Here is a 15094-nt window from a genome sequence, read left to right as displayed (position 1 = left end):
GGTCTCAACTTGCTATATAGGCAAAATGCTTGTTTGGATAAGAGAAGATAGGGACCAATAGCTCTACCAAGGCACACATACCCTCGATGAGCTCCCTGCGCCTCTACAAGCCATACGTAAAATGCCAAAAACTAAGAAGAAAAGAGGTGAGAAGGGAGCTAGATTTGGAGGAGCCACCGACGCTAGGCTCCGACACCAGAGGGGAGAGGGAGGAGACAGGTGGCGGTCGTGGAGTCACTCAGTGTTCCCCTGCCCCCATCTATGCCTGCCACTAGGAGTTCGTCGACCATATTGCCGCTTAGAGCTCAAGGCCAGATCCGACGAACTTGTCTGTATGCATTGTCTCCTCCTTGCTGAGCTCGGGAAGCTGCATGTGTCATCGTCTTCTCGTCGAGCTTAGAAAGTCGTGAACTCCTCCGCACCGTTCGCCTCCCTAACCGTCATGTCATTGAGCTCCTCCGCGCAGTTTGTCTACGTGGTGCCAACAAGTCTATGCTTGCGGGAGGTTGGTGATCTCGCATGTGGGATCTTCTCCACGATTGTGAATGCTTGCTCTTCGGGAGAGATAAAAGTTGAGAAGAAAGGGAAAAGTGGCAGAGGGAGGTTTTAGGATAGAATTTGTAATATTTTTCTGGATTTTGGGCTCTTTAGCGTCAAAGTTATAGAGTTGCAACAAAGCCAGCCTGATCGTACACGGCTGGCACGAATCATAAAGCATGCGTCCTCCGCCCCACCACCTTGCTCTGAAGACTGAGGCCATGAGAGCATACCCCAGGTCACGGGCTTTCTCCGCCTGACGCCCTGACCCCACCTGGCAGCACTCACGGGCTTCTCCCAGCCTCTCCGGAGTCCGGAACCTTCTCCACCTCCACAAGAAACCGTGGCCTACAAAAAGCACGGCTCCCTCCCCCTCCATTCTCCACTGCAACGTCCTCAGCTTCCACCGCAAGAATCAAACAGGAGAGAGAGAGAGAGAGAGAGAGAGAGAGAGAGAGAGTGGGATCCATGGCTTCCACCGTCGCTGTCAGGGGGCGGCCGCTGGCCACCCTCCTCAGGCAGCTCCTCACCGACTCGCCGGCCGCCTCCGAAGGGCCCGTCGCCGTCACCGCCGCCGCCGCTGCTCCAGCCTCCACCACCGCCCGCCGCACGTACAAGGTCCAGGGCGCGGGGCCGCTCCGGCGGGACGGCAACGAGTCCTCCGACAGCGACGACGATGACGACGAGTACGAGCACGTCGCCCCCGCAGACACCCGTCGCCGCGCACGCGCCCGCGCCCGCGACGTCACCGCCCCCTACTACTTCTCCTCCTCCGGTAGGGTTCCTCCTCATCGCCTCGCGCGTTCCGTTCTCCTCCCCTTTTTTTTCCCGTTCGTTTGCGCCTTGTTTTAAGCGGGCCGCAGTGCTGATCGGTATTGTCCGTTCTCCCGCAGACGTGGTCGACCCGTTCGGCGCGCCGACGAGCATGGGACGGCTGCTGGCGCCCCTGATGGAGGACAAGGCGGCGCCGGGCACCACCGGCTTCTCCACCACGGCGCCGCGCCGCGGGTGGTGGGTGACGAAGGAGGACGACGGCGCGGTGCACATCAAGGTGTCGATGCCCGGGCTGGGGAAGGAGCACGTGAAGGTGTGCGCGGAGCAGAACATCCTGGTGGTCAAGGGCGAGGGGGAGAAGGACCCGGAGGAAGACGCCGCGCCGCTGCGCTACATCTGCCGCATCAACCTGCCCGCCGACGCGTTCAAGATGGACAAGATCAAGGCTGAGATGAAGAACGGCGTGCTCAGGGTGACCGTGCCCAAGCTCAAGGAGGAGGAGCGCAAGGACGTCTTCCAGATCAAGGTCGAGTAGGAGGTCCAAATCCAACCAACCAAGTACGTAGTAGTGCTAATGGATAGCGAGACTAGGAGAAAGTAGTAGCAATGCTGAGACTAGATCGAAGAGGCCCCTTTTTGTGATGGGTGTTGTTGGCTCTGTGTCCTGATCCTTGCTTGCGTTTTGTTCGTTCGTCCTGTGGAGTTTCTGATAGTGGTGAACACAGTACGTAACAGTGCAAGTTACCCTCAAGTTCCAATGGTAAATAAGCAATCCGAGTTATCTGAGCTATGTGCCTCTATCGCATTCATTATCTGGTTGTGCTCTGCTGATTGTTCATGATACTGTCAATTTGTGTGATTATCTTGTGTGTTTTATTCTTCTAAGGATTTGTTTAGTTCCTAATTTTTTTCCAAAAATATCGCATCGAATTTTTGGACACCTAAATAAAGCATTAAATATAGATGAACCAAAAAACTAATTGTAATTGCATAGTTACGGAAGAAATCTCGGGACGAATCTTTTGAGCTTTCCATGATTAGTCATAAGTGCTACAGTAACCAACACGTGCTAATGATGGATTAATTAGGCTCAAAAGATTCATCTCGCGGTTTCCAGGCTAGCCGTGAAATTCATTTTTTCATTAGTGTCTGAAAACCCCTTCCGACATTCGGTCAAACGTTTGACGTGATATTTTTCCTAAAAATTTTTTCACTCTAAAACACCATCTAAGAACAATACTGTCACGTTTCTACCGCGTGATTGAGCACTGAGCACACGGATGAAAACTATACTGTTTTTTTATGAATTTTTAAGGTGTGTTCAGTTTGTAAAATAATTTTGTAAAAAGATTAGGTCGACGCATACATTCATACATTTGTATTAAATGTGATTTAATTACAAAACAAATTTTAGATTCTGCCTGAAAACCGCAAGACGAATTTTTAAGTCTAATTAATCCGGTATTAGCACATATTGGTTACTATAGTACTTATGACTAATCATATCCTAATTAGACGCAAAAGATTCATCTCACGATTTCCCCCATAACTATGTAATTAGTTTTAATATTTATATATATTTAATGCTTTAGTTTTGCTTTAGTTTTTATATTTATATGTATAATGTTTTATTTAGGTTTCAAAATTTCGATATAATGTTGTTGGGAAAAAATTTTAAGACTAAACAGGCCCCGCTAACAGAAGTGGCAAGGTAAACCTGATTGCTGCTGTGGTGACAAACAAAAAATGCAGTAATATGCACTGACAAGAGTCGCAGTTCTACCATCCCCTATGTCAGCATGATGTTATCCATCCTCGTCTTTTCATCTTTTCATGTTTATATTTATAAGCTAAAATTTAAATTTTTAATTGATTTTAAGATTGTTGTCATAATTTATTTTTCATCCATATATAAATAAAAATATATATATAAAGTTTATTTATAAATCATTTTTATTTGTTAATATACGGTTTCACATTTTACGTTAAAAAACCAAAATATGAACGTTAACAAGTGAGGCGTGAGTGCAGATTGATGCCACGAAAGAAAGAATTGCTAGAGAAACTACACTCGTGGTAAATATGAGCCGCTTCAATTATTCCTCTTCGTTAGCACCCGTCTACTTACAAATGGTGCTTGATTACCAAGTTAAAACTATAACTAATGTGAGGTCCTGTACAGATGTAACTACATAGAAAAGCTCTATATAGCTATTGCCCAGTCCTTCTCCCTTCACCTCTTCCGAACATGGTCATGCTGCCATCTTTGATGATTGGCAGCTTCCCCTGCTGTAGACTACGATGCACCGACGAGTCGTTGGAGCGTGTAAGCAAAACCTCTGTAAGAATGTTGATGCCGTGGAGATTTTCAGTATAAGAATCTTCCTCTCTGTTTGTGAGTTGGTTTATATACTTGGGAGTGGTGATTCACGGTGTTAAGGATGACCGTCTCCCTGGCTAGATGCTAACCAAAGAAGCATCGCCGGCGGGGGACTTCGGTTGGCACAGGCAGTCGGGAAGAGGGTTCTCATAAAATGCCTCTTCCGACCGAAACCTATCGCTGCCTTTTGTTCCTGGTACAGGACCTTTTCTTTTCCTCGGAGATCCTTGTCTGAAGAACAGAAAAGGAGCAACATGAGGGGAAAAAAAAGATGGAAACAAAAGCAGTTTAATGCCCATGCTTATTAGTTTGATACCTTTTCCGGTGGATGTCTAGTATCCTTTGCGATAGTCTCTCCCCTTCGTTCAGTAATCCACCGTCAACTTTATCAAACAAGCGAACTAATGCTTTCCTTAATTGAAGAAAGAACATAATGAGATGCAGAAGCAAAGAATTTGCCAATTCTATAATGTTGAAAGTACTTGTTTCATGATTTGTCACCTATCAGGAATTATGGTTTTCCTGTGGCCGAGAAATCGTCGATGACCACCGACGGCCCGTGCCATGTTCCCCGAATATGACGGAATGAATACATCACTCTCCACTGAAACAATGTAGTCCAGAGCTGCCATTTGAGAAGCATATTGCCTGAATGGTCGCAGTTCTTCAGCTGAGGCAAGTTTTTCCTGCAGACATAGAAGGAACACAAGTCAAATTAAGTTGTGTAGCAAGAGTTAGATTAAAAGAATTGGAAGTGCCCATACCTTGTTCATTATAATTGGAAAGCGTGACAGCAAATCAACCATATGAGATTCACCACCATATATTTCCCCTGCCGCTATGTAAACTGGAGTGCTCGATGGATATCCAAGGGCGGAAAGAAACATACCAACTTCCTTTGGTGTCAAGGGACAATAACCGTGGGATCTTTGTTCCAATGGATCAATATCTTTTACTTTCCAGTAACTTGTGTTTTCTCTGTAGGAATACGAGAAAAACCAATTGCATGCAAATGTTATATAGCCATTGGTAAGAAGACATGATGTGCAATAAGCAAGAAACAAATTTGAAGGCATTACCTGATCATTGCAAGTTCCTCTGATTCGGTCTGTGACAGACCATGTGTGCACCCACTAAAAGCAAGCATATCTTTCTCATAACGTAAATGCAAAGCAATGTATGGTCCAAACGATCTCATCCTCTCCACCAACAGCTGCAAAATCAGTTAGTCTTTACTCGTCACACGCACAACTCTTGGAACTATAGTCTTATATTTTGATGGAATTATCGTGGAAAACAAATTAGTGAAAGATATACATTGCCTAAAGCTTCAATTGGAGGAGCAAATCTTAGGGACTGGAAAAAGGCTCGGCAGCGAAGCTTCTGAATATCAGGAGGAAGGTAGTTGTTTGCAAGGCGAGAATCTGATTTAGCAACACGAATAACCTGATGGATGTCTTTGATCAGGATAACAGCTCAAAATTATCACGTCTAGAATCTACTGTTTTCAAATTATTAGTACGCGAGTGAAATATAGCAGTTGAATCCAAACCTGACGGTGTTCCCACAGTGGATAAATCTCATCCTGGTAATAATCTATTCCAGACCAGCTCTTGAAGTATCTAACAAACTTTGGAGCTTTCACCAATTCCTTGGGCAATTTCTTCTCAACTTTCACATCATTTACCAAAGAATGAATAAAATATTCCTCATCAAAGACATCTGAGAAGTTGCTGGTGTTGAAAGGTGGCCATGTTATTTCAGATCAGACAGAGGGAAGGCTAAATCAAAAGAAACTACATGGTATTTACCTTTTGTCATGCCAAAATGATTTCTTATCAAGCTCTGGAATTATGAGAGTAGCATTGAGCATACGTGCAACTGCTACCATATCACTGATCTGCCATAAGAATAGAACTGGTGAGTGTAACAGTCATGTAGGATTTTGCATATAAACTGAATAAACACATGGTTCATTGATGATTGATTATAGCACAGAAGTTTGCATCTGGTAGGTTTAACACAGAGCATCCATCTCAGACAGTGAATATATCTTTTAAGTCAAATCACTCTTGTTATTAGATTTCTAAGAAAATGAAAACCTATCAACTGAAAGATGCTTTTAAGGTTGCCTAAACAAAAACAGAAAATTCAACTCACACGTTGAAGTATTTTGATCTCAAGAAAACTCAGGCATTAGTGTCAGTTAGCATCTCACAATCTGCCTACCTAAATAGAATAAAGCTATTTTTGGGACTCACATAACAAAACAAGCATATGTTATGCCATAAATGAAAGAAACTTGAAGTGATGGCACAAACATGGTAACAGCACATACCAACAAATATGACAAAGGAAATAGGCAGAGTGACACCTATGAAACACTAGGGCAAGAAAATTTGAACTGTACCGAGACCAGCACCAACCAACCAACCATACTCAGGATTTTATCCTGAATGCAGTTCAGCCATCCACTCAACATAACTAAATACTCGGTTAAGCAATAACCACACAGCAGAGCAATAATTTCATAACCAGCATTTCCATCTTATGGAAAGCCTTTTTCTAGAGTAGGTTATCTAAGCCTTAGTCTGATATGTAGTCACCAGAGCCCCACATAGCAGGTGATTAGAGTACAAAATGAAGCCCACAGAAAAGGAGTGCAGACACGTTAACACCCGAACACCCACACTAATTGGTTAAAGAACCAACATGCTGCCTACAAAAGCCGATAATGGATGCTTAAAACCGTCAACTCTGATAAAACACCCCACATGCACGCACGCCAGGTTCCACCAAGCAAGTCAACATATCTACTGCAAACTAAATAATTCGTATTCCCCGTATCTCAAAACACCAGCACATCGCCACAACCGGAGAAATTTAGACTAGGGAGAAGGGATCAGCGATCCATCTTACCCCAGCGCGCATCTGGTTGAGCCCGCCGTTCGTGTGCACCAGCAGGTACCCCCTCGATGGCCCAGGACCTGAAATAGTAAGATCGAACTCAAAATGCGGAACGAAATTGGAGTCAAAACGTCAAGGTAGGACAGTTAGATGGAGCTCCAATGGGGATACTCTTGTACTCCGGCGACGTCGCGACGCAGGGGGCGAACCCGCGAGATGGCGCCGGCAGCCACCACCTCTTCTCCGCCGTCTCCTCGGCCGCGCCGTCCAGCTGTTAAATCTAGAGATTAATTCCATGTCATGGACTCCCATGAATTCCAAAAGAAGGCAACTGAGTTTAATAGATTCGGCGCCGGCGGAGAGACCAGCGAATCACCTTTCGCGACTGCGGCGAAGCGAGTTGCGGCGGCGCGAACTCCTGCTCCCACCGCAGCTCCCCGGCCTCCCGCGGCTGCTGCGGCGTCGAGGAGGAGAAGGAAACCCGTCAGCAGCACGCCCGAGAGATCAATCTAAGCGGCCGTGCGCGCACATTAATGTAGCACTGCACATACCTTGGAGAGGCGGTAGGGCACGCCATAGGAAGCGGGGCCGGAGACGGGGGAGGAGACGTGGAGGGCGACGGCCAGCAGCGCGGCGGCGGCGGTGACGGTGGCGCCGGCCGCGGCGAGGGAGAGCAGCCACCACCGAAGCGGCGCCGCCGCCCGCCGCCCCGCGGGCCCCCTCACCTTGCGCCGCAGTGGCATCGCATCGGCCTCCCCCCAAAACAAAACTGCCCCGCCGCCCTCTCCTCCACCCCGCGATGTCGACGGCGGCGGTGCACGTGGTTTGGTTTGCGCCGCGAGGGGATGTGGGGGCCGCTTTACTCTTCCGTGCGTGTTTGCGTGTCGTGCCGTCAATGTCAGCGATGGGGAAGAAGAGGAGGGAGAGGGGGTTTTATCCGGCGGGGAGATCTCCATATATTTGGTGATTATGCTCTGTGTTGCGGTGGGATTTTAATTAAAAAATTATTATTAACCTATTGTTAGTACATTATTTTTTAATTACTGCCTAAGTTGGTTGCTGTCCTATGGGTCGAATTAACCATAAAGTTATTCTTTTTAGAAAATAGAGTTGATATAAGTGGTAGATATGTGGGTCATCTAATCCATAAATATTTTTCCTTCGTAAAGAATGAAAGAGCGGGTGGTGGTCTGGTAGGGAGGGTGGCACATTTACAATCTCCCGCCACTCTTTTTTACGAAGTATGACTTTAATTTTAACATACATTAGACAAGAAAAGATTATAAATTATAGACTTCTACTAATCACTAATCACGTGAGGGTAGTATATGTGCCTCCACCAACTAGGCGACTAGCTTGGTGGCGCTACTTCTCCTTCCTTTGCCTACTCATACGAAAAACTTATGTGCTTATTTTTTTCTACAAGACTTGAACAAATAGAGAAGGAATGATGACATTACCCTTCCTTAGACATCGCCAAGTAGGAGGGTCATCATGTCGACCGGGCACATATGAATAGTGATGGAATTAGCATGGCTAGCACTAGCATGTGCCATGTTAAAATTTTTTGGGTGGTGCAACCACCCTTATATACACCGTGAGAGCTAGAATTTCAGTATCGCGGTACCATATAAAGAGGAACTATAGGAATAATGCGAATGAGGCTAATATAATAGGTGAACTCCAATGATATTTGGTCATGTCGAAAAAGATAGCAATAAAATTTATTGCTTATCAGATTAAGGGTAATAAAATTTCTTTCACATTCTGTTATGGAATAGCAATTGTTCAGTACCAATATTTCAAAATTGTGTGGCATTCGAATAATCATCTGCAGTTATAACAATAAGTCCTCGTATGTGTGTAACTCGGCTGTAGCACCTATGTCCAACCATACCTTATCTCTCGTCCATATTACTGCGCTTAGCCTCAACTCGCTATGTTTCATATTTTAAGATTTTATAACATTATGTCTATAGATTCATTAATGTCTTTAAAATATAATAAAGCTAAAAATATCACTTATGTTATAAAACATGTAATAATTAACTTTTTGCCGCTCTTAGAAATAGTGCTAATATATTTGTCACTGGTCCACATATCATAGACATATGAGTGCCCACATGTCATAGACACATGAGGGCCCACATGTTATAGACATCGGGTGACAAATATGTTATGTGACATTTCTAAAAGTGGCAAAAAGTTAAATGCCCCATAAAACATAGTGAGTCCGATATAGGACGTAAACATACTGCAAAACCACTAGGCTATATGTTCTTTCACTAAAAATTAAAATACATAAAGTGGGTGAATTTTTTTACTTCATGACATGTAAAACCCTTTCTTTTTTACTTAGTGATAAGTAAACCTAATACAAACAGCCAGACAGGTCATATAATGATATACAGGTTCCGAAATTACAATTCCAATCTGATCGTGAATTCGCCGTGTTCAAGCGGCACCAACCCGTTATCTCGGTATTATGCGCGCGGTGACGGCACCTTCGAAATGTAGCCGTTGTGCTGCTCCGGGCCTCCGGCGTCGGGTGGCGGCCGCAAACTCAATCAACCGCAGCAGCCGGCCACACCGCGGGCGGCTCAACAGGACAGAGGCGCTAGTAGCCCACCGAAACGCGAGGCGTGCGGCGAAACGGTGCGCCCCTTCTCGCGTCCTCTCTCTTTATTCCATTTGGAGTTTTGGACCGGACCACCCGTGTGGAATGGGTGGGTTGCTTTTCTCGTTGGCTTGCGGATGGAACTTCGCATTGCTCTACGAGACTGTTTGGATGGCCATTTTCCAATGATTAGTACTGTGCAACTTTGAAAATCCCTGTGACCTTAGCGAACATGTCCTGCAGTCATGCCGTGTGGAGGAGAAGTACGTGGTATGCCAAATTGCTGCCAATGTACACCAATAATAAAAAATACTGGGGCTTCATCTCGTTGCCAAAGTTTACAGCACGTCTGCCATCGGCACATGCATCCAGCGTAGTCCATGTGTGCACTTCAGAGTTCAGTTTATGTGCACGTCTGCTAACCCCCAAAGCATCCAAATTCATGGACAACACCAAAGGGTTCGTTCTCCTGAACCGTAATTCGTTCTAGAACCATGTGGTCCGCTGCCTAATACCTACTTTGATCATTAATAGTTACATGTTGCGAGTTCGTACCCGGTGTTTGTCCGACGGAATTGCCCCTAACAGCTGCACGTTGAGCATGCTCACATGTGCACTTGGCACTGGCAACAAGCCAATAATCGTTTATACTGAGAGCAATTTTATCATTCTTGAGAAGGTAACAGGAGATACCACTATTTTTATATAAAATTTGGTATCTCTTACTACCTTGATACTATAAGATATCAAATTTTGTATAGAAAATAATGTTACTTCCCAAGAATGAGAAATGAGAAAAATGTTCTTATACTTATAAATCTAAATTTATATTTTTAATCTTATATTTAAAGTTAATTTTAGTATTTAACAAATTTTATTTTTCAGACTTATCAAATAAATTAGTAAAAATACGTATATAAAATTTTTTATTTAAAAATATGTCATCCAATGTCAACCGGGGAGCGAGTCGGTGGACGCGGAGGCAAATCATACCGATGCACCGTGCAACCACGGGTTCGGCGTTGTCAGTAACTCAGTATCGCTCACGACCGAACGGCGCGCGTACCGGCGCAGGCCCTGTCGCCTCCGCGTTGACACGAGCTTCGCTTTCTCGCGCCTGGCTGGGGTCCGACACCGAGGAGGGCTCGTCTTGGTTGGGGGAGGGGGGGGGGGGGGGGGGGGGGGGGTGGGGGCCAGTTCACGGAATGATTTGGGTGGCGAGATCGCGCAACGTGTGTCCTGTGGCCCTGTCTCCCTGCTTCATTGCTTCTACCATATTTCGCGCCCATCAATCATCGACGATGGCCGTGGCGTCACCGTCACGGGGAAACGGCTTGAGCGAGCTACAGAGCGCAAATCATGCGTATTTTATTATGCATTTCCAATCCAATGACTACGATGGTGTTTATAATATTAATTAAATTGTCACATAGGATAAAAGATGATGTGGCAAGTGAATAAATGAGGAAAGAAAATAAAACCATATCTTGCATGAGATATGAATTCTACACAACATTCAAGATATCATGTGAGATAAGTAGCATTAAATTGAAGTATGGAATAGTAGTGTTTGCATTGAAATAGTAGTGTCTAGTTTGATGATGTGAAGTTTATGAAAACTACATTTAGTATTATAGGTTGAGAATGTTTTTACCATGTTTCTTGCATGCCCGTGAACTGTACGGACACTCATCCAGGTTCCAGGTTCGGGCTCCAGCTACTGGAATTTCTTTGTTCTTGCTTAGGTGCTAGTACGTACGTACGTACCGTAATAACTTTATTTTTTATTTTTCTGCGTCCAACATCTGACTATTCGTCTTATTTAAGATTTTTTCGATTAATATTTTTATTATAACTAGATGATAAAATATAAATAATATTTTATACATGACTAAATTTTTAAAGCTTTTGTATAAATTTTTCAAATAAGACAAATGGTCAAGGACACGAAAAAATATAAAATAGAGTTATTATGGGACGGGTAGTAAGAGCAGCTGAAATTCTCGTTTGCGTTCAGAAGCAGAAGCAACTCTTCTTGAGATGCGATTGCTTCGAGGCTTTAGCCCGCTCTATAAAAAACAAAATTCTATATTCTATCGTGTATTATATCAATTCTTTTATATGTATATATAATCAATTCTTTTATATCTATACAGCTATAAAAAGGAGTAGAGGTGGTGGCACTATCTACCCTCACTACAGTTTTAATTTAGTCCTTAAATTTCTTGATATTATAAACCAGTTAAATATAGATTGAGATCTACATATAAATTTAAATTAAGGTGACTATTTCATATAAATATGATAACACATCATAAAATCCCTAGCAAAGCATGGGTATTTAACTAGTGTACATATAATATAAAATAATATAAAGATAGAGATTTAGAATATAAGACAAATATTGTATCCTATCTCTATAGAATTATACCTTTAACTCTATAATGTTTATTCGAATGTTGTCTCTAAACATACATGTCTATTATCTGTAGCACACTCAAAGCAAAGCGAAGAACGCGGTAAAACACCCCAGCCAGCCACTAAATATGAAACCTTATCTTTTCGTTTTTAAGCCAAAATTTAAATTTTTAATCTTATAATCTTAAATTTATCTGGAGTTGATTTTGGGATTCTTTTTCACCGAAGTTTATTTTTTAGCATGGCTTTAAATTACGAAGAATACGTATATAGAAATTTTATTCATAAATTATTTTATCATTTATAAATATACTGTTTTGTAAAAAAAAACTATCGCCCCTAATCCTGACGCAGATACGATCATATGAGTACAGAGGCATTAATCTCCTTTTAAGCCACTCGCAGGTCGGCAGGTGCACGACCGATATGTGGGTTGCACATGCATTAACGCGACGGATCGCCGTGCCGTGCCGAGCCCATCTCGTCGGCACAACTGTCGTCTGGCCCCGAGCTCAGTCAGGTGCTCAGGTGAGACAAGGCCGTAAGAAATAATTGAGAAATTTTCAAACGTGTCATTATAATTTTATAAAGTTAGAGATATATCATTGGTATGTCAATGATACGTAAGGTTCGCATGAGTCAATGATATATAGGGTCAGTATGACATATCTATAATTTTACAAAATTATAATGACATCCTTGTAATTTTTCCTGAATTATTTGCATTCTTGCTGATTGGTGGCCTCGCAACGCTGTGTCAACGTAAACTAATTATTACCTCTGGTTTAATAATTATTGCCGATTTAAACACCATTACAATCTTCTAAATATATTTTTCCTACTATTTTCTGTTAAAATATATAAATGTTTATTTTTATTAAAATATCTATATGACATATCTATATATGTTACCTAGTGTTTTCAAACTAAATATTTTAAAAGTTATCAATGATCACAGTTTTAAAAATTTAACCTTACCTATCTTCAAAGCGAGAGGATGAATTATGTCGTTACTGGTGTCCGGAGGAGAAACCTTGAACTTGACTTTCGGGTAAAATAGGATATGATTCTGTGTACATTTCCAAGATGGTATTATTCAAGTCACATAGTTTATTTTGTGGATCCAAAGGTTCGCCATAAGAAGTACAAGCAAAGGTTCGTAATAAGAAGTACTATGAGCATTTTTTTAATGCTTATACTTATAAAATAAATTTGAATTTTAATATTTAAATTTAGTGTAGCTTTTGAGATTTTTTATTGTAGCTTATTTTTCAACATTTGCATTTAAAACGCTATGAATACGTATATCAAAAATTTATCCATAAATTATATCTTAATGGTTAATAAGCGGTTTCTCTTGTGCTTGTAAACTACATATCCTTATCATTTACTGCTATATTTGATTGACTTATTTTATTTTGCATTGGCATCTGTTCGTGGTCTCGATATGTTTAATCTACTATGCCCTGGCATCAAAATATACCGCTGAGCATCTGACGGTGTATTTTGATCCGGAGTTCACGCTTGTCAATGATGGATCTGGACTGCAGGTGACAACCCCCGGCCCCCCCACTCCCCACGCCACTCGTAGTACGTTGCACGAGACCGAAGTCGCCCAACACATGAGTGAATTCTACTCTAGATGCTAGGTACTTATCCTATTGTAAAATATAAAACAAAAAAGTAATAAATTTTATACATCTTAATACTACACTGACAAAGCCAGCCAAAAATACCACGTAGTCAGCTTCATTAAACGATATAATTGTGCTTAGAGATGAACACTGCTTTGTCAAGAAGTTATGTACTAACTTATAGCTCTGCGTTTATAATAGTATGAATTAGACAATATATCTAGTAGTCTAAATTTATAGTATGTATCTATTGTAATACTAAGTTGTCATATTTTAAAAGAAAGACAATATCGCAGTGAGTAAATAGCATATCTATCTTTTTACTTTTGCTTATATTTATAACCTAAAATTTAAATTTAAAGTTGATTTTAAGATTTTCTCACCTAATTTTATCTTTCAACCTTGCCTTCTACTATATCGCTAAAAATATGTATATAAATATTTTATTAACAAATTATTTTTTATTTACAAATATATCATTATAAAAAAATCAAAGGATCATCCAGAAATCGGTCAATCCACTCACTCTCCGACCCCTGCTACGTCAACCGCCAGAAAAAATAAGATTGGACATTATGATCACACAACAGCAGTCCACTTGCTTGACGAGAACTCAAAGTACCCATCTTTTTCACTTATATTTATACATATAATTCAAAATTTTAAATTTTAACTTTAAATTTGAAGTTAATTTTAGTTTTTTCACCAAATTTTATTTTCCAGCGTTGACTTTTAGATAGTTAAGAATACGTACATAAAATTTTTATTTATAAATTAATTTTTTTTACAAATATAACGTTTGACTTTTGCATAAAACACCCAAAAAATCCTCCCAAACAGCACGCGTCGATTCTTATGGTTCAAGACCGAATCCATCAGACCGACTAGTATAGACAACTAAAGTGATGCTCCCATACTCGTCCTTATTGGATAAAGTAAAATTGATGTGCACTGTGGACCTATACTGGTATGCGTTCAGAGCAGGGTTTCCCTTGCCTTTTTACCGCGAAAACCGCGGTATCGCGTTCTTGCGGGAACCGTAAAAACCGCAACGAACTTAAAAGCAAAAAATTTGAATTCAAAACCGCGCGGTTTTGCACGGTTACCGTGCGGTTTCGTACGGTAACCGTGGTGAGTACGTGCTGAAACAGCGCATGAGAATGGCAGAAACCGTGATTTCCCGCGCGGTTTTTTAGCCGAAACCGCGGTTACCACGAGAAAACCGCGGGTGTTGATGTCAAATGAAAAAACATTTAAAAAATCTTAAAAAATACATAAAAAATAGGAAAATATTTTATGACTATATTTGTGAGTTGTGACATTGAAAAAATAGGAAAATAGAACATGTTTTAGGGAAAACAAGAAAATTTTCACATAACATTTTCTAAATTCTTGATATTGCAACATACAAACATACACCGTCGTATGACTCATATCGTCCTTCACCAAATAACTCACACCAATAACAAGTAACAACTTTATTTTAATTGATACATCACAACTATACCTACTACCAATTATTACTAAAGTGTACGTATAATTTTTCTCCATACATATTTTCCATATATTCATCGTTGTATATTTGTATTTTAACATTACGTACCCTAGTGTCTACTGTAAATTAATAATGACTTAATAACAAAATATTCTTAACCATCTTCCTGTGAAATATTATTTGCAATAGGCTATTTTTTTAATTTTGTTTCCCGAAATTCTCGTTTATAATTTTTAATTACGCCACAAATACATTTTTTTCATGAACTTCTTTGACAAAACTACATTATATATCAACATATACAACATATATTTTTTATTAAATTTTCTCAG

The 15094-nt window shown here is 41.3% G+C and overlaps 2 protein-coding genes across 2 annotated transcripts; one reads left to right on the top strand and one right to left on the bottom strand.

Annotated features, from left to right (window-relative positions):
* Nucleotides 1–903: 903 nt before the first annotated feature.
* On the top strand, nt 904–2097 carry LOC102722503 (26.2 kDa heat shock protein, mitochondrial-like). Its single transcript, XM_015838020.2, has 2 exons — nt 904–1312; nt 1431–2097. Exons 1-2 carry the CDS (start codon nt 1006–1008, stop codon nt 1844–1846), a joined length of 723 nt encoding a protein of 240 aa, XP_015693506.2. The 5' UTR covers nt 904–1005; the 3' UTR covers nt 1847–2097.
* Nucleotides 2098–3335: 1238 nt separating this feature from the next.
* Nucleotides 3336–7489, bottom strand: LOC102722224 (O-fucosyltransferase 7-like). The gene is made up of 12 exons (XM_015838019.2): nt 7150–7489; nt 6975–7052; nt 6770–6869; nt 6611–6678; nt 5503–5591; nt 5244–5424; nt 5009–5137; nt 4771–4904; nt 4456–4669; nt 4193–4377; nt 4008–4103; nt 3336–3922 (listed from the first exon to the last, which is right to left on the bottom strand). The coding sequence occupies exons 1-12, from the start codon at nt 7339–7341 to the stop codon at nt 3769–3771; spliced, it is 1620 nt and encodes a 539-aa protein (XP_015693505.2). The 5' UTR covers nt 7342–7489; the 3' UTR covers nt 3336–3768.
* Between the last annotated feature and the right edge of the window lie 7605 nt (nt 7490–15094).

The sequence above is a fragment of the Oryza brachyantha genome, chromosome 6 (assembly GCF_000231095.2).
Source record: "Oryza brachyantha chromosome 6, ObraRS2, whole genome shotgun sequence".
Classification (NCBI taxonomy): Eukaryota; Viridiplantae; Streptophyta; class Magnoliopsida; order Poales; family Poaceae; genus Oryza; species Oryza brachyantha.
This window is presented reverse-complemented; position numbering and strand designations above follow the sequence as displayed.